Below are 27283 nucleotides of genomic sequence, written 5' to 3'. Positions count from 1 at the left end.
ACCAACGACAACTCAGCGATGTGCTCATCTTGGGAAGATGATGACTTACCTACACACAAGATTCAAATGATCAGTTTGAATCGACTGACTCAAAGAGCTCTGCTATTGACAGGGTGACTTGGTGGGTCCTGGGCAGCCACTGAAAACAACGCCATTGAGTACCAATATGCAAATCCTGCACAAACTCATCTGACAAGAATAATTACAGCAAATTTGCAAAATTCTGAAAGGACATGGCATTAAAACGTTTTCTTAAAAACAGACCTTCAACGCAAAACTGGAATTGTGGCCTTATTAAGACCTTGTCGAAAACTCTCTGAAGGTTTTAGGCTCCAAGGGATCTTGGAGGCTGAGCCCAGCTGAGCTTCAAAACAGAGGTGGACTGCTCAGTGACTTAACCCCAGTATGTAATTTATTCTGAAGTACTAGGTACTAGATACAAGGTAGGCATGTAACACTTAAATTCAACATTCAGTTTCTTCATTTTTTCTTCATAGGACGTCCTTGTAACAAGTTAAATCTTTGTTACCTGCATCTCTTCACCAAGGAAAAAACCAACAGAAAACATTTCCTTTCTTTGATCTTTTCTAGGCTATTTCAATTTTGCTGTAAATTATGTTAATTCACAGGCTTTACTCAAAACAGTGAAGAAACAATGAATAACTGATAGTATCTGTGTCTTTCACAAACTCAGGCATTGATCAAGCAAGTTTTACTGTTGTTTGACCAATGCACAATAGCTGTCTACAGCGCTGAGTAAGAGATTAGGCTGTCCAAACACTACAGGTAGCTAATCAGTCTTTACAAATTGGCCGAAACCAATTAGATTTAGAAGAGCCCTGTATTCATTCTAAAGGTGTTCTCCAAATCAGAAACTAAGTTATCCAATCAGTTTGTTGCCTCTCTTTTAAAGGCACCTTCTAGTCTAACATGGGATTAGTGTAGTCAGCATCACTCTTAAGTTTTTAAAGATTTGCTCTCATTTTGTAATGAAGACCATGACACTTCCAAACACCAAATACACACTCAAGCACCACCAAAGTTCTAGCCAGAAACAGCTGATTTCTGTAAAACACAATATATAGCTGGACAGAATCAAGCTATAGTGTCTTAAAATACTGATAGCAGACATGAGTCAACATTGAAACACTAAACGCTTCCTGCTTCTTTCCAAAAAACTTACTGTGATAACAAGCAAAATGGATTTACCTACCTTAAAATTTCATACCCCCCCTTCAATTTTAATCAATCTTACACTAATTATTTATTTGAATTTCTATGTAGGCATAGCATATACTGTGACATTTCATGCACCTTTTAGATAAGAACACTTGAGCTTACAATCAAAAATGTATGGTTTTCTAATACTCAGTTTGACATTAAGACAGATTAAAAAGCACCGATTAATAAAATTCACTGTTCAGGAAGCTCTGCAAACTGAGGGTTGGATCTGTGTCTGTAGGTGACTTGTCTCTTCAAATTTTATTATTGGATTTGTCTGCACATTTCTTCCTACCACTAGAGCTCTAGTAGGCTTTTCATATAGCAGAGGAGTCAATGCAAGAGCAAAGAAAATTTAATGGCATTATTTGCAACATAAACCTGAATGACACAGTAGCACATCAAGTTTATAGCACTGAAAACAGTTAACTGCATAGTTTGCAGAGATCTGCTTTCTGAGTACATTGAATAGGTATCTGAGCAGTTGACTTTCATTTCACAGCCCCTGAACAGACCAGGAGAGATGCTGAAGCAAAACAGTTTTACATCCCTGGGAATGAAGTAAGCGCATCCCTAGTCTGAAGCAACACAACTTTTAGACAGAATTCAAGTCACTCCAATTAAGTCATTTTCTATTTAGAACAAAAGCAGGAAATCCCAAACCCATCTGTCATTTATCCACACAAAAGTAGTACAAACCCCAAGCCCCTCCGTTTGCGCAGGCAGCACAAACTAGTCAGCACTCATTGAAGGCCCCAGGATTAAGTCTTACCTAGAGACCCTAGTTCTGTTCACTAACCCACATGCTACTCGGCAAACACAGTACAAAATACTTAGTCTTTAGGTTCATTTCTCCTTTAGCAAAAGAGGGAATCATTGGCTACAAATTGTATGCCTCAAGTACATGAATAGCAAAATAAAAGATTCAGATGGAAACGAGGCAGAGAGGGGGAAGAAACCTCAGTTTCCAAATAAGAATTTTCAACATCTTTGAAACCTGGCCACATGCAATTAGTGTCTCAATCAGCTGGCCAGCTCAGGACAGAGGCAGATATACAGTACGAAAACAACTGTGTCCCTCTAAGCCACTATTCCTGTATGGTCATCTCCAGAAAAGCTGAAGTTTTTGTGTGACAAGGCTGAAAGTGGATTTCTATCCTAATGAGCTAGGTAGTTTAACATCACCCAATCTTCAAGACACCCATAGCAGCACAAGAGGGGCAGAAACCACTTCAATCATTGGTAATAACAATTCCTTCAGAGCTTATTTTGAGGCACTTCATATGCAGTATGCACCAGACTACCTCATTTCTATCTTCTCACACATGCATCTACCACCACGTGAAGACCTGATAGAACATTACACTGCAGATCTTATGATAAGTTAAATCCTGAAGATACTGATATTGAAGATTTTCAAGTTAGTTAAGAGTTCAAAAGTGAACTTCCCTGCAGAATCTCTTGCCTATAAGTTACTGTGAGAAGAATGCAAACTGCAGCAGCTTACACCGAAATAAGTGAAAACAAACAGTTCAGTTTCACTTTAGTCCAAAGTGCAAAAATAAATACTGTTTTTCCTTAAAAGGTGCTATCAGTAGTAATTAAGTCTCAGAGAACTGTTCTGCCTAAATACACTCATTAAAGAACTAATAGGCTTTCTACCTAAGGGAATTCTAAGGATGACCTGTAGTACAGTTACCTCTGCTATGGTGTATAGCCAGGCTCTGACCACCAAATGTAGTCGAAAATACTTCTATTATAGCAGATGACAGCACAGCACACATTTTGCTCTCTGAGAGCACAGTACGTGAGGATGAGAGTGCATCCAGATATTGCTGGTTACATTTTTGGTTTTCTCTAGTTCCACCTGCATGTAGTTTTTGGCAAGTTAAAAGCTAATTTGATCTTGTACTTTTGATAGCGTTTTTTTGCTCGCTCTTGAGCTGTCCATTAGGTGTAGTAGCAGTTTTATAGTCGTTGTCAGGTGATTTTATCATTAAGAGCCTGAAAGGTTCAGTTGTTTTCCGAAGTCTTTGAACAACAACAGCGTTTTGCAACTTGGCTTCCTCTAGTGTGAGCGTCTCGTCTCGCAGCTCTCGAAACGGCAGCGAAGTAGTCAGTGTGAAGGGAGCACTTCCCTCTGATCCTTGATACTTTGTGATGAAATCTCTGACATGGCTTATTCTGAGAAGCAAAAAAAAAGAAAACTCAGCATTAGAGCACTCCAATCCCAACACATATCCCAATCCCACAACCCAGCCACCACGAGGAGAGAATCAGACACTCACTCCGTGGAACAGCTGATGGCATAGAACTAGAGGAATCTAGACGAGGTGGTATCCTGAAGTGTCTGATCCTTTGGGATCCTGAGGGAAGACCAGGGTTTGCATGCTCTGAGAGCAATCCCAAGGGAATAATTACGAGTATTTTACTCAGAGCACTCAAATGCTTCACTATGGCTCAGATGGTAGTTCCACAAGCCCATCATTTCTTAACCAGCTGGTGGAGCTCTTACCTGAGGTTTCTGTAGCCAAGAGCTAGCATAAGGGTGCCTCCAGTGAGAGGTACATGTAACAGAACCACAATAACAGTAAAGAAAAAGGGTCTGCAGAAATTGTCTAGATAGCTTATGAGTTTACTAGGTCTAAATACAGTCTCCTTCTGCCAAAGCAGGTGCAGCAGGGAACTCATTACAGATTCAAGCTGCTTGTTAAGGTGTGAAGAACCTTGCAACAAGTGAGCAAGACAGAGGTTTTGCTGTGGAAGAATATGGATTGACCAATTTAATTAGAAAACGAAAATGACGGGATACGTCTATACCAGTAAAACAAAGACAGTGTCAATGCCCATTCTCTGATGCAGAGGCCAACTGGTAGACTCTGGCTACTAGCAAATTATTAAACTCATCCTTCCTCTCCCCCACGCATAGGGTAGCAGGGGGTTTACTGTATTCTGGGAACGGTCTGTGACCTGAGCTAACATCTGAACCAAGCCTAGATATTGTTTGACAAAGTGCTGGCTGGCTTGGGGGAAAACCATCCTAACAGTTTAGATGCACAGAAGACCAACTTTTCATGCCTTGGCCATACTTCCTAGGACAGATAGAGCCAACATCTAATTCCTGTGCACACAGGCCTCAATTAAAAGCAAGTACTTGGCCCCTGAAAGGATTTCTTCCTATTTCTTATTCGGGCATACATAAATGCTGTATACAGCACAAACATGGTGGTCTTGTGGCAAAAGGATACGTTATGATGGAATATTTATTACAAGCTACTTCAAAAAGAGCATCGCATCAGTAATGCTGTTGTTCCGTTTATCTCACCTTTTTTTTTCCCCTCTCCAAAAGCACTTAGCAGTTGTTCAAACTGCTACTTGCCATGAAGACAAAAAGCTTCTAAATATACTTAAATGTGTGAAACCTGGAATAATTAAGATATTAAGCCCTCCAATGAAGTATTTATAATTAAAATAGCAATTGACACTTCAGCAGCACATCACAACAGTGTTTCAGTTCATACCTCAGGCGCTAACAGTAATAAATTAGTACAAGTTGAAGAAAAAGTTGCAGTGATTAACCTTCAACTGCTGAGCTTTTCTTCTGACCAGCCACAACAACATACACAGTTTACTCTGACTGCAGCCTGAGTTGCATTAAATCTAGAGATCACTTTAAATTGCTTCACAGAGAAGCACAGGAAACATTCCCTCTCCGTATGTGACTGTGTAGTACTGGAGTAATTTCTCAGATTACAAATTTGAGAAAAAGGTCTTTAAAGACAGTAGTTCTACAATTTAATGCTAAACAGTTTATCCTACTTTCTCAAAGCTCCTGCATACACATGCTGTGCTGACACCTTCTGACGTATCCCCACTTATAAGCCTCTTTGAGAGCCACTGGATGCATTTGGTTCTGTTCACGTTGACGTGCAGGTGACAACTCCCCCCCAGCCTGGTGCACTGACTCCGATCCTCCCTAGAGGTTTCTCTGGCTCAACTTTTAAGTCACATCCTCCATCTCCCACCTGGGGTGCTATGCCCAATGACTATCAGCCTTTTTACTACTCAATTTGCTCCAGATGTACTCATTTTGTGAGAGATCTGTCATTTTAAAAGTTGTGTCCTCCAATAACGAGCAATACATACACTTTAACTTCCACTAACCTACGAAGAACTCCTACTACAGTTTCCTCAGATTTTCATTGATGCTCAATTACGTGCTGATTATTAACATCAGTTCACATTCCTCTTACGTTGCTCTCTCGTCAGCTAAAAAAAAAAGATTTCTCAAAGTCTGAAGAGAGGTTTTCTAGACACAGCTGAACAGCCAATGTTAACTGATCTGAGGAGGTAGATTATTCACAGAAATTAGAGACTCATCATGCATACAGGCATAATACACACAGTTCAGATGCAAATACACATTGACAGTGTTAAAATAAATCTTACCTGTGAGAAACATTGAATTTCTGAATAATCCTTTCCCCATCAGCTAACCAGATCTGGATGTTAGTGACAGGCTCCAACTCATTTAATGGTACTAAAGGCAGGTGTCTTTTGTTGTCAGGTCCCTGGTGATCATCTCTTACTTTAGATATTACCCTTGGAGTAGCACTGAAAAGAAAAGCCATACAGGTTTATGCCTTCTGTGAACACATGTAAGCTTGAACCTCTCTCCAGACCTCTGCTTCTGGAGCTTTCTGCCATGTATCAGGGTGCAATGACGACTTCTTTTTTCAACAAATATAGGAATACTGACATAAATGTCAGCTTTTTTTTTTTTTTAACTGTATGCCAATTCTTTACCTTGAAGACTTCAACATGTTAAAGAATTCCAGTTTACTCATTTTAAACATTTTTACAACATGGAAGGGAACTTACATATCAAAGGGTTAAATATTAATACACAAGAGATGAAACAGTCTGAAGATTTTGTGCATTTTTTTGTACCAATCACACAGGTGAGACTTTAAAGGGTTTGAGTATTGAATTTGCATACTCAATGTTAATTTTCACTGTAATGTGATTACAGTAATTCAATTTAACTGAGTGTTGTTAGCCTTGATTCAGACCCCAGCATCATCTATATCAGCTTAGAAGCATTACTCATCTATCACAGAAAACCACTTCATGTGAAAATCCAGGCTGATGCAGCCAGCACTTGGATTTTGGTAATTTTTTTCTAAGACACTTTCAACAGCTGACCCTACCGCAAGGGCAAAGATCCATAAAATGAGTTGACAGAATACAGGGACCTCAGTCCAAGCATGCGCTCTTTAAAAAAAAAAAATTACTGGCAAAAATTTTTATTCTGAAGAAATGTCTAGAGCTTAGTGCTTCTTTTGGGACGAAGCTTGCTCGATGTGTACTGTTTAAGTCATCATAAGGCCCAATCCAATGGGCACATCCTCAGCCCATGTGAGTATAACCAGATGTTTGCTTGCAAAACAATACCAGTGATTTAAGGAGTTACCATTTCTTCTCTGATCTCAGCTGGGGTCACTGACTACATGAACACTTCACGGTGGTTTGCAGAAAGGCTTTCTCTTTGCACAGAAAATGGATGAATTACTGTTTCTTGAGAGAGAAGTCGGTAACCAATGGCCACAGAATAAGTCTTAACAATACTACATCTGCTTCACGGACAAATCCCATCCTTGCATCCTTATGTTCTTGCACCTGTCTTAGTTTAATGATAAAACAGAAAAGTCACAGCCAATTTATTATTAAAACAAAGATGGCTAATGACTTAATATTTTCAGACTAATAAAGTTAGAGACTTGGGCTTGAGTCCTTCTCAGTCTGAGGTATTTCAAAAACTTGTATCACCCACTGCCTAGTTAAGAGCCCTAACTTCTAGGCTACCAACCAGTAGAGGCACATTTTATTTCTTCCACTGAAACTCTACAAAAAGGATGAGAATCAAAATATCTCTTGTCACTCACTTGCAAATGAGATTCTCGCTGCAACTGGAGGCAGATGAGAGGCACAGAATTGCCTGGTTTGCATTACACAGGAATCAGCTGGGGCACAAGAATTTGGCACCAACACATTCCACGAGGCACATCTGTAAAGTATTCTGGTACTCTGAGTACAGGTGACTTACTATCACTCACCTGCCTCTACCGATTTACTTATCTCACACCCAGCTTCTGTTCATGCTTGACCTCAGTACAAAATAAACCCTCATTGCCCTCAGATCTGGAAAAAAAGCTCGAGCACCAACAAGATGATGTTAAACAGTCTCAGGAGCAGAGCTAAAAAAAAAAAGTTCAAGTCATACTTCAGTCCAGCAATGACCAGCTTTCGCATGATTGTCGCTTGATTAGTGACATTTGGTTCCAGGTTGAGACAGTGAGGGATAAGCACTGGTGTGAGCCAGCTGTCCCCAGTACAGCAGGGGCTGGAGAGGAAGCCAGCCCTGCAGCTGCCAGGCAACTGGGTTAGCCAGAGCTGAACTACATTTCAGCTCATCAGTCCCAGTTGTAGTTCAGACAACCGTCTCAGATGGACACAAATTTTGGTGGCATTCTCAAACCCACTTCCCTCCTCGTCACATCTCAGAATTTCTGGTAGGCACTGCAGATGACTCTTTCAATAGCAAGTACATGTGAAGCTGAAGCCAACACGTTAAGCTAAGCTGCAAGAGGAAGTTAAAAGATTTATATTCGCCAAGGTTTAAAGCATTTCTGTACTTAATAACTTCACTCTTGCAGAACTGACAGATAAAGCCACCTAGTGGCGGGAGCTTTGACTAAAGCCACAAACCAGGACTCTAAGTCTCTTACTAGCCTGAGATCAAAGCATTATCACCCCTTTTAAAGGCTTACTCCTTTTATAAGATTATCAAAAGAAGATGTAAACTAAAGATCGAAGAAACCTAAGAGCCTCCTGTCAATTTTCTGAAAAGAAAAATCCCAAGAGTCAGGTACCATGCCTTATCCTGACTAATGGTTGAGAAGCTTGACGCACAATGTTTTACCCTAATGAGGTTATAGAGCAAGCCCACTTTGCTACAAGGGATTTCAGTCAATAGTTTAATTAACATGCTTCTGAGGCACTCTTTAAAATGCATTGATAAGCTTAATAGAAAAGTGTGGTTGCAAATCTTTTTATAGTCCCAAACTATTAAATGTAGCTGAATGGTGGTAGAGAAAGCAGAATACACCCATAAAGGTTCATAAGGTATATTGGAGAAGTCTGATAATCTAATTTGTTTCTCCTGTACAACAAAAAGGGAAAGGATCAAGCTCATCTGAGTTATAGCAACAAACATAATTTCTAGTTCCTCAATTTTTCCTCCAACTAAAGTTTTAACAAGCCAGACAACAGACCAATTCATAATGGTTCGTCCACCCCATAGTCCATCCATCAGGGAGAACTGGCAGAAAATCTATAGACTATTAAAAAATGTTTATTTGGTAAGCAGAAGTCTAGCGAGGTCACAAACTGAAGTAATCTGTTCAGTCATTTGCTTCTCGTTTCTGATTAAGCAAACGAATGCAACTGTGGAAAGGGAGTTCTATAGTTTAAAACTTGTCACAAGTTTCAGACAGCACTACTATTTCCCCACAGAGCTTTTTGGCTGAAAGAGTAGCATTTGCATGCAATGGACACGTATTAACATCAGGAAGTGAGCACTGCTCTGTGGGGTCAGAGCACTTATGGCTCATGTTTCCAACATCAGCAAAAATATTTCCTCGTCTTTCTTGAAAGGGCTCTGATAGCACAGCATTAGCAAGACTAGAAAAAAAATAAGCATTTTATCCAGTCCATAGAGAAAGAAAAAATGCTGAGCGAGTTGTAGGATGTCTCAGTGTACAAGACCAGTCAACTGAAGTTCACAGAATAGCACGTTTCCAGAACCTAACTCGCCTACTGGGAAGCAAGATCATTACTTGCTATAGGCATGACAGAGCACGACAAGCAACTGAACAACCTACCATTTAGCACTGGTTATAGCAGCAGAAACCCAGCACTCTGGAGATCTTTTTGCTTTTGCTATATACAGGTCTACTTGTAGATAAAATAAGGTTTAAGTTCTTGACCCTCGTTTGCTCACAATTTCAGTGCTACCAAAAGCAAGTCTTGCAGCATCTCATCCATCTCTCAGGGGAAGATTTTCCCTATTGACCGCATCTACTCAAGCATGTAGCAACTGAATGGACTGTGCTACAGAAACAGATAAAACTGATAAAACAGATACTTGTTTCTCTGAGGCAGCCTGGAACCACTCATCCTTTACAGTTATCAGTTTCTCACTCTGTACAGATCTTCTTCCCCTGCCTCATCCGTTCCTACCCAGGTCACGCTTTCCCTCAGCACAAGCTCTGGGCCTTAGCAGCAAGCCCTTTCCACTTAATCGAAACAAGCTGTTCACCTAAGGTTCCACCACGGCCTAGTAAGCCCAGTTGGCAGGTCATCAAGCAGTCCCACCTGTGAAGGCTTCCTGTAGGCCCCTGGTCACCAAATGTGTTCTGTTCCCTAGGCTGAATTCTGCTCTTAAACAACAGGGATATGCAAAGCAGATAATTAAGCTGGAGCAAGCAAAAGTCACAGGTATGAAATACATGAACTCCTGGCCTGCCCCTCCACAACAGCCTTCCAAAATACAGTACTGTTTGGTTATAAATCAAGTCCAGTTTTAGTGTGGTCATTAGTGGCTGACCTCAACCACAGGAGTCATGGAGAAAAGGGAAGAGGATCACTGTAACATGCTAAAATGTCTTACTGCGATGAATGCATGCATGGTTAAATGCTGAAGAAATTTAAGAGAATGCAAAATAACCTCTTACTTCTTCAGTTCTCTTTATGGGATTGTCATAGTCCCAATCTTCTTACACTTAAGAGAATGCAAAATAACCTCTTACTTCTCCAGTTCTCTTTATGGCTTTGTCATAGTCCCACCTTCTTACAAAATGTACTGCACATACACCTTTAGAAGAGATTCTTTTCTCTTGAATCACAGAACAGAAGAGTGACAGCCTTTCAGCTGGAAACAGTTCTGCTAATATTGAGACCTTGAACAAAGAAAGCCAACAGTATCCTGGCTGGATGAACAGGAACACCGCCAGGAGACTGTGGGAGCTGATTATCATCCATGCAGCGCTCATTAGACACACCTAAAGACTGCATTCGGATTTGGTACCCAAAATAAAAGAAAGATGTTGACAATCTGGAGCATATTCCATGGAGGGCTACCAAGATGGCCACACACTGGAACATTTGCTCTATGAGGAGAAGCTGGAGGGGCTTGTTAGCCAGTAGAAGAGATGGTGTCAGGGGAGATACTTCACAGCACCTGCCCGGGTCTACAGGGGGTCATCAGGAGGAAGGAGCCAGGCTCTTCATGGCGGACATAAATTGAAGCAACAGACATTCAGATTGGATATAAGGAAAAATTTATTTCCCATGAGGACAGTCTAGCACTGAAGCAGGCTGCGCAGCTTCCACTCCTGCAGGATTTCTAGGCCCAACTGGATAAAAGCCTGAGCAACCCCATCTGTCCCCACAGCTGAGCTTGCTTTGGGCAGGAGCCTGGATTAGAGAACTCCAGAGGTCACTTCCAACCTGAACTATAAGATCCTTTTCCATAGATACAGTTCCCTTCAGCTACCCAATTACAGATCACGTCAGACTACTCACCTTCCCAATCTGTAACCGTGTCCAGAAAAGGGATGAAACACTGGCTTTTTCGACAACAAATACACCTTATCTTTTTTATCTTCCACTTTAACATCTACCTCCTCCTTATCAAAAACTCTGCGCAGCTCAAAAGGCAGTTCCCTTAAGAAAAAAAAAAGTACATGTCAGAAAAAGAACTACTCTCCTGCTTTCAGTACACAAAACTGATTAATACCTGTTCTATGGTAACCTTTCAAGGATGAGGCTTTGAAAAAAAAAAGTCATGTTAAGTGCATGGGATACACAAAACTTCAAGTTCCTGAACTGCAAATAAACTAGAAAGTGAACAATAAATAAATAAAAAGACATAATTATGTAAGTTGTTGAATGATGCTCAAATTTACCCAACGGTTACCACCCCAAAGCACACGGTGTGCAGGAAGTTCAGCATCACCACACATTGCTGCAAAAGGTTCAGTTATTTTATCCCCATAGTAAAACAACAAAAAAAGACAATTGGTTTTAAAGAGAAAGAACTGAGTTTAGACACAACATGTTTAATTACAAGTAAACATGAATCTCAGCTTTTAAAAATGAGGTCATCACTAATAGCTGCACTCCTCAGTGCAGTAACATCACCTTGGTAATGCTTTATTTGCATTAAGCAGAACACAACAATGCTTTTGTCTACGAGCTCTGATGCAGATACTACATTTTTGGGTGGTGGGGCTCAGCTGGCGCAGGGGCTGGACTAAGTGCTTCTGCACTATAAATTATTATGCAGGAACCATCTTGTAATTAGCATCTTCACAAGCAAACAGTGGAAGAAAGGTGTCAAACTTTTGATGCGTGCACACAAAGAACGCAAAGGGCTCTAAACAGCGCAGTTAATTGCTGTTACAACTAACACAGGTGACAGCCATAGAGGAGAAATACAGTGTAAAATTAATTATTTTTGATGGCTAGCAAAGTATGGAAAATACAAAATATCCAATGGTTTAATGATTTTACATACTTGGAAAGAGTTATTAAATTATATTCTCCATAAAATTATACTCTCCTCTCCATTTGTACAGGATGAGGAAACTGACTACAAATTAAAGGCTCAAAAATATCTTGGTTTGTACAGTTAACCTGCTTTCTTAAAGCAACACCACAAACACTAGCAGAAATGAGGATAGCATGCTAATTTCTAACAGGGGGATAAAAGTAAGACTGCTATATACACACAAATGACTGGAATAGCAAGTTTGTACGGGAAAAAATGTCTGAAATTTAGGACTGATCAGAGTTTCTTGATGTTACATTGAGCAATTGTGCCCATTTCATCAACAAAAAGTAAACAAAGACCATAAAACCAGAAACTCTCAACCACCTGTGCATTGAGTTTATTAGTCAAAGCACCATTTGATCAGCAGCTCTTACTGGACATCCTGATTTACTCTTTATTTTGTTCTGCTCCTAACTGTATCCCCTACCAACACTCGCTGTTATCTATTTCATCAGCAACTCTATGACGACTGCAACTGAAAGCCATATTAAACCTGTTGATGTTAAAACAGCCATTAGCACTGCAGGAACTGAGACAGGCAGTGGCCTGCATTCCTACAGAGATACTGCAGTGCAGCAAAGCCAAGCAGCTATATAAAAATTTTTGAGCATAAACTAAGTGCTATCCAGAGCACATTAACTCAGGCTGATGAAGAACACAAAACTTACCCTTTTTTAACAGAGTCCAAGAACTGCTGGTTTGCAACATCAGTGTAGTTCCTAAGCTCACCATCATTTACTGTAAACCCATTTTTCCAAAGCTTAATGATTACATCAACCTATAAAGTAAAAACAATTCTCATTATAACACTGAGGTAAAACCAGCTTGGTATACGCACAGTACCCCGTGATTATAAATCATCTACTGTATGGACTAAAAATACTGAGAGAAGGCTCACTGTAATCTGTTTTGGCCCTGTGCCAACAGAGAGAGTAACTGCAAGGGGTAAGTGACATTTCTAAGTACCTTGTGTCAATCAGGGTTAGAAATAAACCTTCCTCCAATCATTTTGCTTTCCTAGATCAAGAACACTCCTTCAATTCAGCAGGGGGGGGAAAAAACCCAACCAAACAACACAAAAGAGCTGGAAGATCCCAGCCAGCTGCAACTCTTCAAGAGCTAATTTGAGAGCACACATGGCTGGTGTTGGAACACCAGCTACCAGAATAGCCCAGCTGGGAATTTATTAGGGTAAAGCCTTGTTCTGATCATCCTGGAGGATTTCCTGAAGTAAGGCATTGAGATAGTGCATGCAGAAGCCTTTCACTCAGGAAATGCAGCAAGGATGAGAAAATTTACTTTCAGACAGTCATACATTTATGTTACCCTGGAATTCCTGGGTATATTCAAAAGCTTGGCCTTATGGGAGTGAAAAAATAAACCCTCAGTAATTCATTAACTTTGCCAGAGAATATCTACTACTTCAACTTGTAGCCCTCACATTGCTTGCTGGATTCTCTCCAACTTTAACATGGGTATGTTCAGGATTGTATTTTCATACTTATGCATCATGCCATTTAAGGAAGCATTTGACCACCCAGGTCTGATCCCTGAAATAATGTTGTCTTGAGAGATACTTGACCACCTGTGCGGTATATGAAGCACAGAAAAATGCGGAATTCATCTCAGCTGGAAATAGGTTGAACTATGCTTGACAGTACTGAACAATTTTCTTTTTTTTTTTTTTTCTTTTTTGCACAGTTAGATGATTTCTACACAAACACAGAGCACATGCAAACTGCGGAATAAAATTCCTTCTCTTTTGGTTGGGTAATCTGTAAAAAAGGTATATAGCACTCAGCCAGATTAAATTTCTTTTAAAAGTCCTGTGTCTCATGGCACCAATGTATACGGAAGGAGTTCTCATCATGGGAAGGTGCCTCTCCAGGGCACCAGTATGCAAGTTCAACATGGACTAATTATTCCACACCAACGTCCCACTTAGACATTGTGCTGCCACAGAATGCTATTTAGGAACTGCAAATTAAGGTATTGCTTCTGACACTCCTTTTCTCCCAGGCTCAGCTGGGGATCCATGAGTGTAATTTCCAGCAATGCCCACTCCAAATTTTTCCTTGACAGCTTTGTTCCACATGGCCTTTTCTCCAGCCTCTTACCAGTCTCTAAAGAGTAAAAGAGAAATACAAAAAGGACATAATCAACGAGATACGTACCGAAACTAAGCATCCCAGAAGCACAGGCCTGGTTGACTAAGAGATGGGAAACTGTTCCTACTACTGTCTGAATTCTGTGTGCATTTATAGATGTACTGGATAAAACTGCTGAACTTCTTGCATTTGTTTTCCAGAGTACTCCTGGAATGCTATCACATTAAACACAAGTATTTTTTCTTCACCACCCACCTGATTCTTGACTGTAGTTGGGGGCATACATATAGCACCAACCTTCTGAGCTTCTTCAAAAAGGTTATCTACCAAGTAGTCACAGTTTTGTTCTGTACCATTCAAGATACGATCATCAGTTCCTGATTTACACATCCTACAGAACAAAGACATAAATAAAAATGATGCCTCAGAGAACACAATAGAGGACAAGCAGTTACTCTAGAAATTCAGTACCAAGAGGCATAAAAGACATGCTCCACCCAGCTTACCTGGCTGTCACAAAACATCAGGTTAACTTTGCATTGTGCCCTTTCTAGAAACTTCTTAGGAGTCTCTAACCACTCCTATTTGTGCTTCAGAAGTGCAAGTTAAAGAATGATAATAGAGAAGGTGAACTCATCTATACAGAAGCTTCTAAACTTGGTATCAGAGCAAGGAATGCAAGTTGGATGATTCATTCTTCTAATTCAGACCATCAAATGTTTAACTGCACACCCATGAAAGGCCTTCCTTAGAGCATTTCCATGACACAGGCTTGGGTGACTTGTTTTGCTCTAAGTTTTAAAAACCACATACAAGAATATTGCCCTAGGATTTACTCCTTCATCCCCACTTGAACCTCCCCATTCCCAGTACCACCACAGCACCACCATTACTGCCTCTGAAAGTACATTAGAGAAAGCCAAGAACAAGTGACTCAACGCCACTTGACAACACTGAAGAAATACAATAGAAAACTTCAATACTGCGGAGACTGCCAGAGTATAAAAAAAGATGCATCAACCACATCTTTTTATAGAACATTATATATGTGACAGCTGTTTCTGTTAGATTTTCATCAATCAAAATGCAGAAATATGCAACTTGAATGAATGATTATCTTTCCGTTTAGGTTCTTTGCATTGTAAGAGGATTATGCAGCTTTCGGTAAACACTGTAGGAGTTATTCCTGTTGGAGATTCAGAAAAGTCTATTTTAAGCAATTCAGAAAAAAAAAATCCCAGCTCTTAAAAAATATTCAGTTTTACATAAAACTGCATTGAATCCAAGATCAGCAACGCTTACTTGAATGGTAATTAGATACATTTGCATAAAAAGGAATTGTTTGCAGTGCATCTATGCAATACTAAGAACCCCTACAGATTAACATCTTTAAACAAAAGAAAAACTCAACATTAAAGCAGAAAATTCGAAAGTGTGCTGTTCCCATTTTAGGTTTCTAATAGAACAAAAGTAACTTGAAGCTTTTTTGTAGGTATTCATTATGCCTTACCTCAGAAACATAACTGGAAAACCAAAGACCTCCATATCAGATGTAGAGGTGACCAGTGAGTTAGCAATTTGTAAGGCTGCCTTTCTATTTTAAATAAAAATCTTTACACAGCTTCTTGCATCTAGGAAACGTTCCAGGCACATGAAAAATCTTTTAGCAAAACAATATATTTTTTTTTAGAACTTCAGTGTATGTAGAACAGGTGGATACAGGAAAAAAAGTTTAAAATTTTAAAATTTAACATAAAGTTTGAAAAGTCATGACAGAACACACACAAACAGCAATAGGAAAGGAAGAGGAAAAAGGGGGGAGGGAACTGGCACCTACCATTCTTTCTTTACAGTTTTGATATTGTCCATGTCTTTCATTCTGGTGTTTCACCTAATTATGAAAAGAAGATGGTCAAAAAAAACCAACACCACCACCAAAAAAATCCTAAAACCCCAAAAAAACTCAATCAGACAAAATACCCAGTTCACTTTGCCTCCTTTTCTACCTGAAACACTCTCGATAGTTTTTCCTGTGTTGATAGTACATTTAACCAGAAACATCAACCTCCCCCCCACCAAGTCTCCAGATGGTTCTTTGTTTTCCTGCAGTTTCTAATTTAATGACACACGAACCACGTATCGGTTTCAGACATTCAAAAGGAAGATTACTTTTTCATTGATGTACAAAATAAATTCCACAATAACCATCTGAATTGAAAATACATGGCTACACTTACAGTAAGCAAGGAAAAAATATCACATTCCTTTTCTGAGCAGCACGATTTTAACTCCCCTGATTTTTCACACCACTATGAGACAGTTGCAGAAAAACTGCACTGGCTCTGCAGGCATTCTAATGACCTTCACATTAATACTCTGCATTACTGAAAGGTGCAAGATGCATCGGGTTCCTCTTCCTACCATTCCTCAACATATTGGTGCAGCATCCCAGAAACTGTGAATTATCATTTCTGGTCTACCATTTAGCTGGAAAGAAAATCCTGGATTTGCAAGTACTAAATATACTACAGGATTAGTCTGCCGAGTCAAGAGAAATGAAGAATGCCGCACTGATCTCATTACACTCCTGAACTCTCTGAAAAAAAGTTACAGAAAGTCACAAAAAGCCAGAGACTCACAAAAAAACCCTTTAAAGAAATATAAAATCACTCTGAAAGTAAATAAGCCCCCAGGAGAACGGATATTTTTAATTGCAACTGTGTTTAAAGAATTGTTCCTGAAGACTGCAGGGTACAGGTTACACAAATGACGTCCTGCTCCTGGCAGGTTTTGGACTAAGTCATGATATTGTGTGTGGCTTTTAGACAGCATCAAAGCAAGCAGTGACAGCCATCATACTCCTAGTAGTATGCAAGTAGTATGCACAGCAAGACTAAAATAAATTTGAAGTGGTATTGACATCCAGTTTTACAAGATGGAGAGGTTAGGGGCAAACAACATTCACTGCAGCACTAACAAAAAAAACCCTCATTCATTTATTTGGTATCATTCATGTTCCTCAGGAGGTTGATATTGTTATTCTTCCATCCTAAAAGTTAAATCCTTGTGAGACACATTTTGTAGAAATGTTCATAAGCCGTCAGAAAACGACCAAAAAGATTCAGTCAATATGTCCATAACAGCTTTTAAAGTTTAGGCAGCTTTCAATTTCACCAGGGCTGTTATGCATTAGGTCAAAACAGTACACTTCACATACCTGTGACAGGTCACACAAGATGCAGTATAACCTTTTTTTTTTTTTCCCCACAAATGTTCTGCCAGAGCATTATACATATCAGGCAAGTCTGTGCTGGTACATTACGACCTTACAAGTGTCTCTGATTGCTGTACTTGGAACTGTGTACCTGCACTTGGAAAAAATGAGCTTTCAGTATCAAATAAGTAGAGTGAATTTAAGAGCATTTAAAAAAAAACAAAACATTTTTTCAACTTTCCCAAATTAAGTTTTAACACGCTTCAGCACAAAGTAAATTTTTGTTCTTTGTGTATAACGTGCTTATCTTCTAATCTTTCACTATTCAGTAGAGTACTCCCCAAAGCAACAAAAGCCACCTCCAGCCATCTGCTTTTGTTGATTCTCTGTGACTTGTCACCAGAGCTGTTAAAAAGGGACAGACACAATGAAGCAGCTCTTCAAATTAATTCTTTTGCTACATTAGCCTGGCCTCAAATGTGCATGAATAGTATTCAAAACCGGTCAGCTGTGAAAGTCGCTGTTCCTTCTAAAGTACAACAGCAATTACACTTAGAAGAGATGTTTGTGTTAATAGATCAAGGTAAAGAAATCAGCCTAGATGGCGTATCGATGTTCATTACGACCAAAAAGCCATTAGGAGACGGGGATGGGACTGCACGGCAGGAGCTTTATCTCAGCGAGTCAACCCAACCAGCACCAACCGCCTCTCCCGCCAACTCCTGACAGACATCCCCACACGTCACTCCAACCGCCACCAGTGTCGGTACCTATTTCTGTCACAAATGATGAAAAGTCATCCCAGAACTGAACTTCCGCCTCCGGAAATTAAATGTAAATGGCAGGAAGAAGGCGAAGCTGCGTCTGGTACCTGTGGCAGGACACCCCCGGCCTTTCCCCTCAAGGAGCCGCTCCTCCTGCCTCTCTCCACCCCCGTCACCACAGGGGACAGGCCACCGTCCCCACCGTGGCCTTTCACCGCCAGGTCTTCGAAACGAGCACCTCTCACCTACGCTGCTCCAGACGCATCAGTTTCAGCAGGTATTTTTGCGCTCAATATCGTTGAGCCCACACATCCTGTTATTTTAAAGGCAAAAAAAACCCCAAACCAGAAACTACCTTTCCCTGCTTTGAGGGGCTGAAACATTCCGGCGGGCACAGGCAGCCCCCTCCCGCCGAAGCCTGTCTCGCTAACTTTAGCGGAAAGTAAACTTTCTAAGTTGAAAAGCGGAAAGTAAACTTTCTAAGTTGAAAACCATTTTGCGGCAGAGCGCAGCCCCGTCGCTCCGCCGCGGGGAAATCATCACCGAGAACCCCACCGCGCCGCCTCACAAAGAAACGAGCGGCTCCAGAGACACGGCAAGCGCCAGCCAAAAGCGAGGCGAGCCCCAGACCTAACGGCCTGAAGGTGACCGATATCCTCAGGGAAACACCCCGGCACAGGCGTTTCCTCCCCAGCTGCCCAGAAAGGCTGTGCGTTTTGGAAAGAACCCCGACCTCTTCCCCTCCCACCCCCCACAACCGCCGGGGCTGCCCGCACCCGGACCGACCCGCGCTCCCCCGCACCGCCTGGGCCCTGCCCGCCCGGCCCAGCGCCCTGAGCGGCAGCCCCCGCCAGCCCCCCGAGGTGTTTGGGAGCGACGAGGAGACACCAACGCGGAGAAGTAACGCCCCAGAGCGCCCGAGGAAGGGGCCAGGCCGGATAATGACCCCCCTGCCCTGAGGGACGCCCCGCTCCGGGCGGGACGGGGCGGGACGGAACCGGGGGCGGCCGGGCGGAGGCAGCGAGGAGGCTCAGCCCGCCCTCCCCCTCAAGACGGCCCCAGCGAGGCCAAGTTGAAGCTCCGGTCAGTGCTGAGGGAGGTCCGGCTGCGGCGGAACGCGCTCCCCCAACCCGTCCCGGCCTCTCCCCACAGAAACTCACTCACCCGCCCGCCGCAGCCCGGCGCCGGCCTCCCCGCCGCGCCAACTCCCGGCTGTCCCGCACCCCACCGCGCAGGCGCGGCCGCAAACAGGCCCGGGCAGCCGCTGCCGTTGCCCCCGCCCGGACCGGGCGAGGCGGGGCGGGGGGCAGAGCTCCGCCCTCGCCACCCGAGGGGTGGGGTTTCGGTCGCCATGTCGGTGGCGGGGCAGGGGGTGCGCGGGGGACAGTGGTGCCGCGTCACGAGTGGGGTTCTGTGGGGACATAGAGAGCCGGCTCTGTGAGGGGACAGAGCAGCTTCCCTGGGGGCTGCCGTGCGCTCCTGGGGGTGGCGGGGCTCACGGCTCGGTGCTTCCCGCCCGAACGGGCTAGGTTCCCCTCACAGCGCTGCGGCTCCTCCTGTGAGGGCAGGGGGCAGAATGTCCGGGCACAGGGGCCGTGGGTCGTTGTCGCCCACTCAGGGGGCTGATAAACCTCTGCCTGCCAGGCCAAAGGCAGATTTCTGACTGAAGAACAAAAGATCCGGTTTATTTGTGCGTGGGGGTACAGGCGAGGGACAAAAAGCGGCATTCAGCCAGCGTCCGCAATGGCGGAGAGCGGCGCCCGGTGCGGCGGCTGCCCCCGCACCCCCGCTCGGTGAGGGGGCGGGGGGGCACCGGCGCGGAGCTGTCCCTAGCTCGTTGTCATTCCAGCCCCGCGCAGACGGCAGGAACAGCCCCCACACTGAACCCTCCGGAGATGAGGAATGCCTCATTAATGCAGGGAGGACTAATTAAGGGCGAGTGTTGACATGATGTGAAAAGGAGCTCTGCGGAGGCCTCGCACCGAGGACAAAAGAGCAGCGGGCTGGCGGGGAAGCAAGAGCCCCCGAATCCCCCAGGGCACCTTAGGAAGGAGAAAAAGGAGAAAATGTCCCTGGAGGGACATTGAGCGCCGTGTCCCTGTCGGTCCCGGCGGTGAGGAGCCCTCGCCGAAGCGGCGCTCAGCGGGACGGCAGAGGCAGGAGCTATCCAAAGCAAACAGCTGGCCCAGCGCAGGGCCCACAGCAGCCAGACCCTGCCACTATCATGCTTTTAATAACGGGTTGAGTTGTTTTTTTCCCCCCAATAATTAGGGGTGCACTGTAAAACATTTCGAATTAACCTAAATTGTGCCGCCACAACCTGCTAGTTCGCATTAATTAAGGGGAAATCCACCGCGAATTTGTAAGGGCGATCAAAGATCGTTCTGCAAGCAAAGGTAATACTCCACTGAATGTCGTCTTCACGTGGGACCTGTTTCTGCAATCCCTTAAGCGTAACGATAAAAATCACGTTCTTCAAAAACACTGAAATAAGATGCTTAGTCTCAGAGTTCAGTGAAGGTAAGAGAAGTAAAATCTGACCCTTCACAGTTGTAATTTCTTCCTCTTTCTAATGTACATCACAATGCACTAAACCTTTGGAAGGCAGTTTGGATTAATTGTTAAGTTTTAACTGGATGAGATCAAATTACAGCTCCTACCTATGAATCTTCAGGGAAAATAGTAAGAAAGTTGCCTTTTTGCTTTGGTGTAAAATACATGGAGTCTTAGCTTTCAAAATACGGATTTCTGAGATTCAGTTCTCCCTGGGTTTAATGTTTTAGATGACTTCGAATTTTTTGGATAGAAGGTGCTTGTTTGTTATGAGTGTTACTTACTGAGTCTATTAAATTAGGTTTTATCTATTTACAGCTTAGAACAAGAATATCATGCTACTGTTGAAAAGTTCAAGGAATTTACAAAACTGCAGGTAGAACTTCAGAAGGTTGTTTTCCAGTACTGGACTGTTTTATATTTTCTTTCAATATTTTTAACTACCTTGTCTCCATTTCATCAAACACAGAAGCTCAGTAATATGCTTAACCCTTACTTGGGGACCTTTTCTGCAAAAATTTTATAGACCCAAAAGTGAGCTTAGAAGGAGGCAAAATTGGACTTACCTGGTGTAATGATGCAGGCTCCCCGACGGCAATCACGTATTGATTTAGAAGATTAGGTCTATTACTGGAAATCAGAGTACAGCTGGAGACATGCTGACCTACTACAATAGGAGCCGGTGTCCTAGTGAATTCAGTGGTTTCTTAAAAGCTGCTCTAAGTACAGCTGTTCTCCCTCAGGACTGAAACTACTGACAAAGCATAGGAGTAAGAAAAATCTTAAGGAAGATACTACTGTGTCTTCAACTCCAGTATAGCATAAAAAATCAGTTTTTCTTAAAAGCTGGTCATTTTCAAGTTAGAGGGTTATTAGAATCAAGACGTCACTAGAATCCTTTTAGACTTGGGGCTTATTCTCTGGCAAGAAATAGTACACGAGATGAACAGAAGCAAATGGTCCTTTTCTTACTGTGTGGTGAATGGAAGCCAAGAGCCCAGACGGAGTTCTCTGAAAACACTCTAACAGGGTATTCATGCGATGAATACAACCATCTCATGCCCCCTTTGTCAGGGGAGATCAGATGCACTGGTGTGGAAGACAGTAACAACCCCTCAACTTGTTCGATAATGTAGGAGTGAATCCTGGTGTTGACAAAGCAAAGCAGTGTTTTAGCTGTCACCACCCATCCCCTCAAGGTCACGGAAGAACCGGTGCATGTAGCGTATCTAAAACCGAGCAGAACATTAATTTTGAAGGGATATTTTTAAACCATGTATTTAACAAGGTTAACCCGTGCCAGAGGAAGCCATCAGCTACCTATAATTAAACATCAGCACATCAGCTATATTGATTGACCTTAACTTGAGACAGCAGTTGTTGCCTGAAGCCTTTTGTGAGCGTGTGCCTACAGAGCTGGGGCAGGGTGGGAGGGAAACGGGACGTGTAAAATAAACAGGAGAACAGAATCTGGTTATTTTGTACTTGGCAATCCCATTGACAAAGACAGCACGTTCCTCTGCACAGTGTCCTTTCCCCACATGCTCCTTGCAGGAATGTTAAACCTTGTAGGCTGCCACACAGGGAGAAGTAGCTTCAGGGAGCGACGTTTCTGGGAAGTTCAGCTGTGCAATGGAAAAGGGAGTCATTGTTTTATGGGAGCTGCTGGGTGAATCAGCATTCATGAAGAGGGTGTTACCCCCACGCAATGAAAGGAGCATCCATACAAGCTGCTGCTCTCTTGGACTGTAAATCCACAAGAAAAGTGAATTTGGCTTCGATTTTAAAAGTAGCGTGGACTGCATAAAACTGTGAAAAATTCAAGACAGCCTGAGCAACTGTTTGCACCAGATAACACACATTTGGAACAACACATGATGTGAATTGTCGAAACAAAGACACTTTTAAGTGAAATTACAATGATGATATGGTAGTGTAGTTTATGAGAATCATCCTTGGATGTGTTACAAGAAAACATACTTCTAAAGCCGAGATTGCGTGCGAGGACTGGGGAGATTTATGAGCAAATAATGTTTCTGATGGACCTCCCATGTGACCTTCGTCAAGCCATTATGCATTCATACACTCCTAAAACTTATCTACAAATGTATTAATAAATGCCTGTTTTTATTGTAAGTGTTTTAGGACAGAGTCTGGTTTTTACTACAAAGCCATACATCACCCAGCGCAGAAACAGGCTGGCGGTACTACCTTCAGATGATTGATGATCATAAACACCAAAGTGAGATGATTTGCCGCTTTTGTCCAAGATGGAAGCAATTTACAGCCTGAATGATAGTGAAAAACAGACACTGCAGATTCCTGGCTTACAATATCATCAGCCTGTGAGTTTCACACAATTATTAGTATTAGAAAAACTATCTACTGTAACCTTAGCTCGACGGGAAGAATGTTACGGAAGCTAATGGCTAGATGTGATGGGAAGATAATTTTGAAATATTAGGAGGTAAATCTGACCACTCCCATTTCATGTCATCCAAGAAATCTACTCTCTGATCCTGCTTCAGGTTGCAGTGATGTTATCTCGTGTGTGTGGCAAACCATCCTCAGATAGCTGTGCTGATAATGTTGTCCGAACATTAACCATTTCAATGTAAAACATTATACATTTTAAAAGGATAATGGTGGTCTTCGGGCCATATACATACACAGGCCATCTTTGCTAACATTGCAAAAGGCGTGCAGCGTGGGGTGACTGTATCACCTTACGTGTTCAAGTTCAAGGTAGTACCAGCCCTGACTACTGGACACTGTGTGTTTGATGTTCCCAAACTCATATCCCATGGACATATCTCTGTAATGAACAAATCTCTGTAATGGACAATTTGCAAAGGAGAAACCACACAGTCTTAATTTCCTAGGAGCCCCTCAGGAAAGGACTTGGGGCAGGTGCACCTAAGCAAGATGTCTTGTGAGTCTTTTATATTTCGAGATTCAACTGAAACCAGGATGAGCTGACAGAGAGGAGCACACAAGAGCTTATAAATAGAGTCCTGAAAAGATGATTTGATTTTCATTCTTTGGAATGTTATAGCTATTCAGAGATACTGCAGAGTAATCTCTGGTAAATTGCCCATGATTGAAGCAAACGGTAACTCGCTGAATAGAGCCCCCTGGTCCTTACTAGGCTGAAACTCTCTACAAAAGTTCTGAATAAGAGATGAAGGACTTTTTCTTTTGTTGTAACGCGTTCCTCATTTCCTTCTAAAATAGGGACGGGTAGCAACAACATCTTCCATCTCCAAATATTTCTTGTGCCATTAAATACTAGTCACAGAGCAAACAAGGCTTTCCATGCTGGATCATTTTTAAGGTCTTTCTACATTGCTGTCCCAATGAGATTTCATCCCCCAAGTCTTGTTTAATGGAAAGGGATTCTTTTGCTCAAGTACTTTTTCATGTTTTTCCAATTTCCCAGCGGTGTACCTGCCACAGCAGATGTTGTGCTGCCTTCTTAATATATGTTTCAGATCTCTTCATCTTTTTCTCTGAGCAACTGGAGATAAAAGCGTGTTGAACACTGCTGTAAGCTTCGGCATTTGTTATAAATTGATTCCATTTGAAACATAGTCTTTCCCAATGGCTTTTATTTTCAGAAGTATTTAGACATCTGTCTGTAAGACCAAACTACAAATCTTGAAATTGAATCTTACTGGGAATGAGTGCTATGATTTTTTTACGTAACACTTAGCGGAGTGCGGCTCCAGTCATTCTCCCTGTCCTTTCTTCATTGTCTTTTGTCCTTTGCTACTTGGAATTCTTATATTTTTCACCAAGCTTTTCCTGCGTGTAGAGTGCTGAAGATGGTCAAAATAGGTTTTTAATTCTGTTGTGTCTTCATATGACACTTGAAACAAACAACAGATATAAAAAATGGAAACAAGTAAATTCTTGGATTAGTGCAATGACTCTAAATCCATTACCACAGTAATTCATCTTTTATTGTTCATCCACATTGAAATCTCTAAGTATGTGTGATATAAAATATTAATCCTATGTTAACATGGTCTCAGTATTACAAACAAAAACTACAAACAAAACTAACAAGCAAACCTTGTAATTTATGCTTCATTTATTTATATTGTTCAGTATTAAAAATGGCGACGGCGCTTACATAGAAGCTAGAAAGCCATTAAGATCTTTGAGTGAAGATATCCAGCCACACCTTCTAAGAGGAACAAGACAACTAAGAAGCCTGAAAATAAAACCATCTGTGAAAAACAATCTGGGGAGTAAACATCCAAAATGAAGCATGTCTTTACACGTTCCCTACGACGCTAACATAATGAGAATACAGCACTAAAAATGTTCGAAGCAGTGAGTGGGGATTTTTAACTACACCAATCCCTCTACAAGAGTAGTCCCTCTGGCGTCATAAAGAGTACTCACTTGAGTATGGCTCACAGGAATGAGATCAGAACACCAAAAAAAAAAAAAAAGAAGAAGAAGAAAGGACACAAGGACGGTAAAAATATTTAGTAAATATAAAATAAATAGCTTTTAAGTTGTGGGTTTTCTGTTGCTTCAAGCAGATCTGGATAGGCACCCGGGAAAATCAATTTGCTTGCATAACGATGGAGTTTATTTTACTTTTAAAAAGTCATCAGCGTTGACGAGAGGAGGAGTGCTGGTTTGAATCAGGCATGTTGCAAACAGATGTTATGCAAGCTTCCCCAAACAGCCCTGCCAGTGCATTGCAATCCTAAGTTATGACATCCAGTGGAACTGCTGCAGTCTGGGCCCTTTTTTGGGTCACGGATCGATCTGTTGGTTTTCCCAAAATGGGGATGATATTTTCGTGATGCATACAAAAACTTGAAGAAGATCAACATAACATTTTTCATTTCAGAGCAACAGAATTTGGACACCATCTCCGAGTTCCATGGCCTATCAGTAGTAGAGACAGAAATGGAAAAGTACATTATTTGCACATTATATGATTGTGATACTAACTCTCAGCAAAAATATCTTCTGGTTCATTCCCACAATATGTCTGGTAAGGGACAGACTCCTGCAGTTCCCTTCTATTCCTACTTTTGAAGGATAAAAGTGATTTCCAAATACCATTTTCAAAACCTGTCATAGGTTTTTAATGAAAATTCTCCTTTGGCCTGTATGAAATGGCTACACCCTTTCATAATCTTCAAACAAATAAATGAAGAAACAAAAGATATGAAACGTAACAAACCTAATCTCAGGGAGCAGAACAACTCTACTTTTGAAGGACCCTGCAGATTCTTGAACAGGAAATGAAGTATTGTTGCTAATGCAGATTAAAAGCTCCAAATAGAGAATGTCAGATGAGAAAACCACCATGACTCTGAAAGACACTGTATTTTGCAGTATCTCATAAAACCAAAAATTTGTTACTGTTCACAGTAAGAAATTTTTTGCTTGGAAATCTAAATAGCCCATCTTCTTATTATATATCCTAATGTCCTTGTCACATATTTTATATTTTTAAGTACATGTTCTACCATACTTTTTTGGACTTTAATCTTGAAAAGAAAGATCTGGGAGTGGGCAGGTAAGGCAGAATAATAGTTTTTACTGAAATGTTACTGCACTTTCCATCTTTAAATAATAAAAATACTTTGATAAAGCTCTTTTGAGCCTAACAGCCTGAGCCACATGATCAATAATTTTATTATACTATTCTTTTTTTCTTGTTAAAGAAGCAGAAAGCACTGAAATAACTTGCCTAGAGGTACCAAACAAGTCAGCACGAAAATTAAAAGGTTGAGACTTTGTCACCCACAGCTCTATCCTTGTATTACCCAGCTACATTTCTTTTACAAAGCTTTAGGTTTTGGGGCTTACGTGCAGGCACTGCGCCAAGTTCAATAAAGGGCAACAAGTTGTGGTGAGAGAGGAGCCAGACTTAGTGCACATCAGCCAGAAAGGACTGCGTTATAGTTCGGGACTAGTCTGAAAAACATTTAGGCATCCGATATATTGTGATACCTACTGGTCTTCTTCCCTCTACAATGTGGTTATTGGATCTGTGAGAGAAAAATAAGCTTTTCAGCGACTGAGCAATGAACATCCAAGACAAGTTGAGGCTACCTGGCACAATACAGAGGATGCTACGGGTGAGCTGTACGGAAGGGGAAGCAGGGGGCACCCCGGATAGCCTGGCTGCCGAGAGCATTCCTTGACAGCGAGACTCACCGGGCTGTGAAACAGTGTTCCAGGGAAAACGGTGGGGATCCTGGCCTTGGGGGATCCACTCGCCTGGGCTGTCATGTCAGCGCCTGGGGAGAGCCCACCCCGGGGAGCAGAGCTGGGCGGCTCCCGTCCGCCGGGTCCCGGGGCAGAGCTCCCTTTGGGGCCGTGACCGGTGCCACCCCTCACCCCCCGGGGAGCGCCGGCTCCTTCCCTGCGCTCCGACCCGCCGGCTCCTGACAGGCCTCGGGCCGCTCTCGGCTCGGGCCCTGGGCCTCAGCGCTCCCTCGGGCCTCAGCGTCCCCTCAAAGCCCCGCCGCGGGGCCGGTGGCTCCGCCGCTCCCCTCAGCTTGACAGGACAGCGCACCCCCTGCCCCCGCCTCCCCTGGAAACGGCCCCGCCTGCTGCGAAGCCGGCAGTCCCCGTCCCTCCGGTTGCGCGGGCCGTGCCGTGCCGTGCCCTCCTCTCCTCTCCCCTCCCCTCCCCTCCCCGGGTGTCCCCCACGACCCCTGTCTCTCAACCTTTCCTCATGAGGGAGATGATCCAAGCCCTCCATCATCTT

At 42.5% G+C, this 27283-nt stretch overlaps 1 protein-coding gene and 1 long non-coding RNA gene across 4 annotated transcripts; both read right to left on the bottom strand.

Moving 5' to 3' along the window:
* Positions 1–394: 394 nt before the first annotated feature.
* Positions 395–19204, bottom strand: UBXN2A (UBX domain protein 2A). 3 transcript variants are annotated; one of them, XM_014956875.1, is made up of 8 exons: positions 17989–18673; positions 17222–17374; positions 15842–15895; positions 14260–14395; positions 12565–12674; positions 10867–11007; positions 5671–5835; positions 395–3405 (listed from the first exon to the last, which is right to left on the bottom strand). In XM_014956875.1, exons 3-8 carry the CDS (start codon positions 15880–15882, stop codon positions 3117–3119), a joined length of 882 nt encoding a protein of 293 aa, XP_014812361.1. In that variant the 5' UTR covers positions 15883–15895; positions 17222–17374; positions 17989–18673; the 3' UTR covers positions 395–3116. The 3 variants fall into 3 exon arrangements, with proteins under 3 accessions (XP_014812361.1, XP_014812362.1, XP_014812364.1); XM_014956876.1 differs by having other exon boundaries at positions 18090–18673; XM_014956878.1 differs by lacking the exons at positions 17222–17374; positions 17989–18673 and adding an exon at positions 19147–19204.
* Positions 19205–24475: 5271 nt separating this feature from the next.
* Positions 24476–27096, bottom strand: LOC106896644. Its single transcript, XR_001413655.1, has 2 exons — positions 26728–27096; positions 24476–25443 (listed from the first exon to the last, which is right to left on the bottom strand). It is a non-coding gene; the product is annotated as an uncharacterized LOC106896644 (long non-coding RNA).
* Between the last annotated feature and the right edge of the window lie 187 nt (positions 27097–27283).

Source organism: Calidris pugnax, unplaced genomic scaffold (assembly GCF_001431845.1).
Source record: "Calidris pugnax isolate Ruff unplaced genomic scaffold, ASM143184v1 scaffold171, whole genome shotgun sequence".
NCBI classification, from domain to species: domain Eukaryota; kingdom Metazoa; phylum Chordata; class Aves; order Charadriiformes; family Scolopacidae; genus Calidris; species Calidris pugnax.
Note: the sequence above shows the minus strand (reverse complement) of the source record. Positions and strands in the feature narration are given on the sequence as shown.

Bases quoted from the DNA above. Each gene is read 5' to 3' on its own strand.
- UBXN2A (XM_014956878.1), bottom strand. From the start codon at position 15,882: ATGAAAGACATGGACAATATCAAAACTGTAAAGAAAGAATG. The intron at 14,396-15,841 runs GTAGGTGCCAGT...TTTGTTCTGTAG, and splicing joins AAAACTGTAAAGAAAGAATG to GATGTGTAAATCAGGAACTG. The intron at 5,836-10,866 runs GTGAGTAGTCTG...TTTTCTTTTCAG, and splicing joins CACGGTTACAGATTGGGAAG to TGCTACTCCAAGGGTAATAT.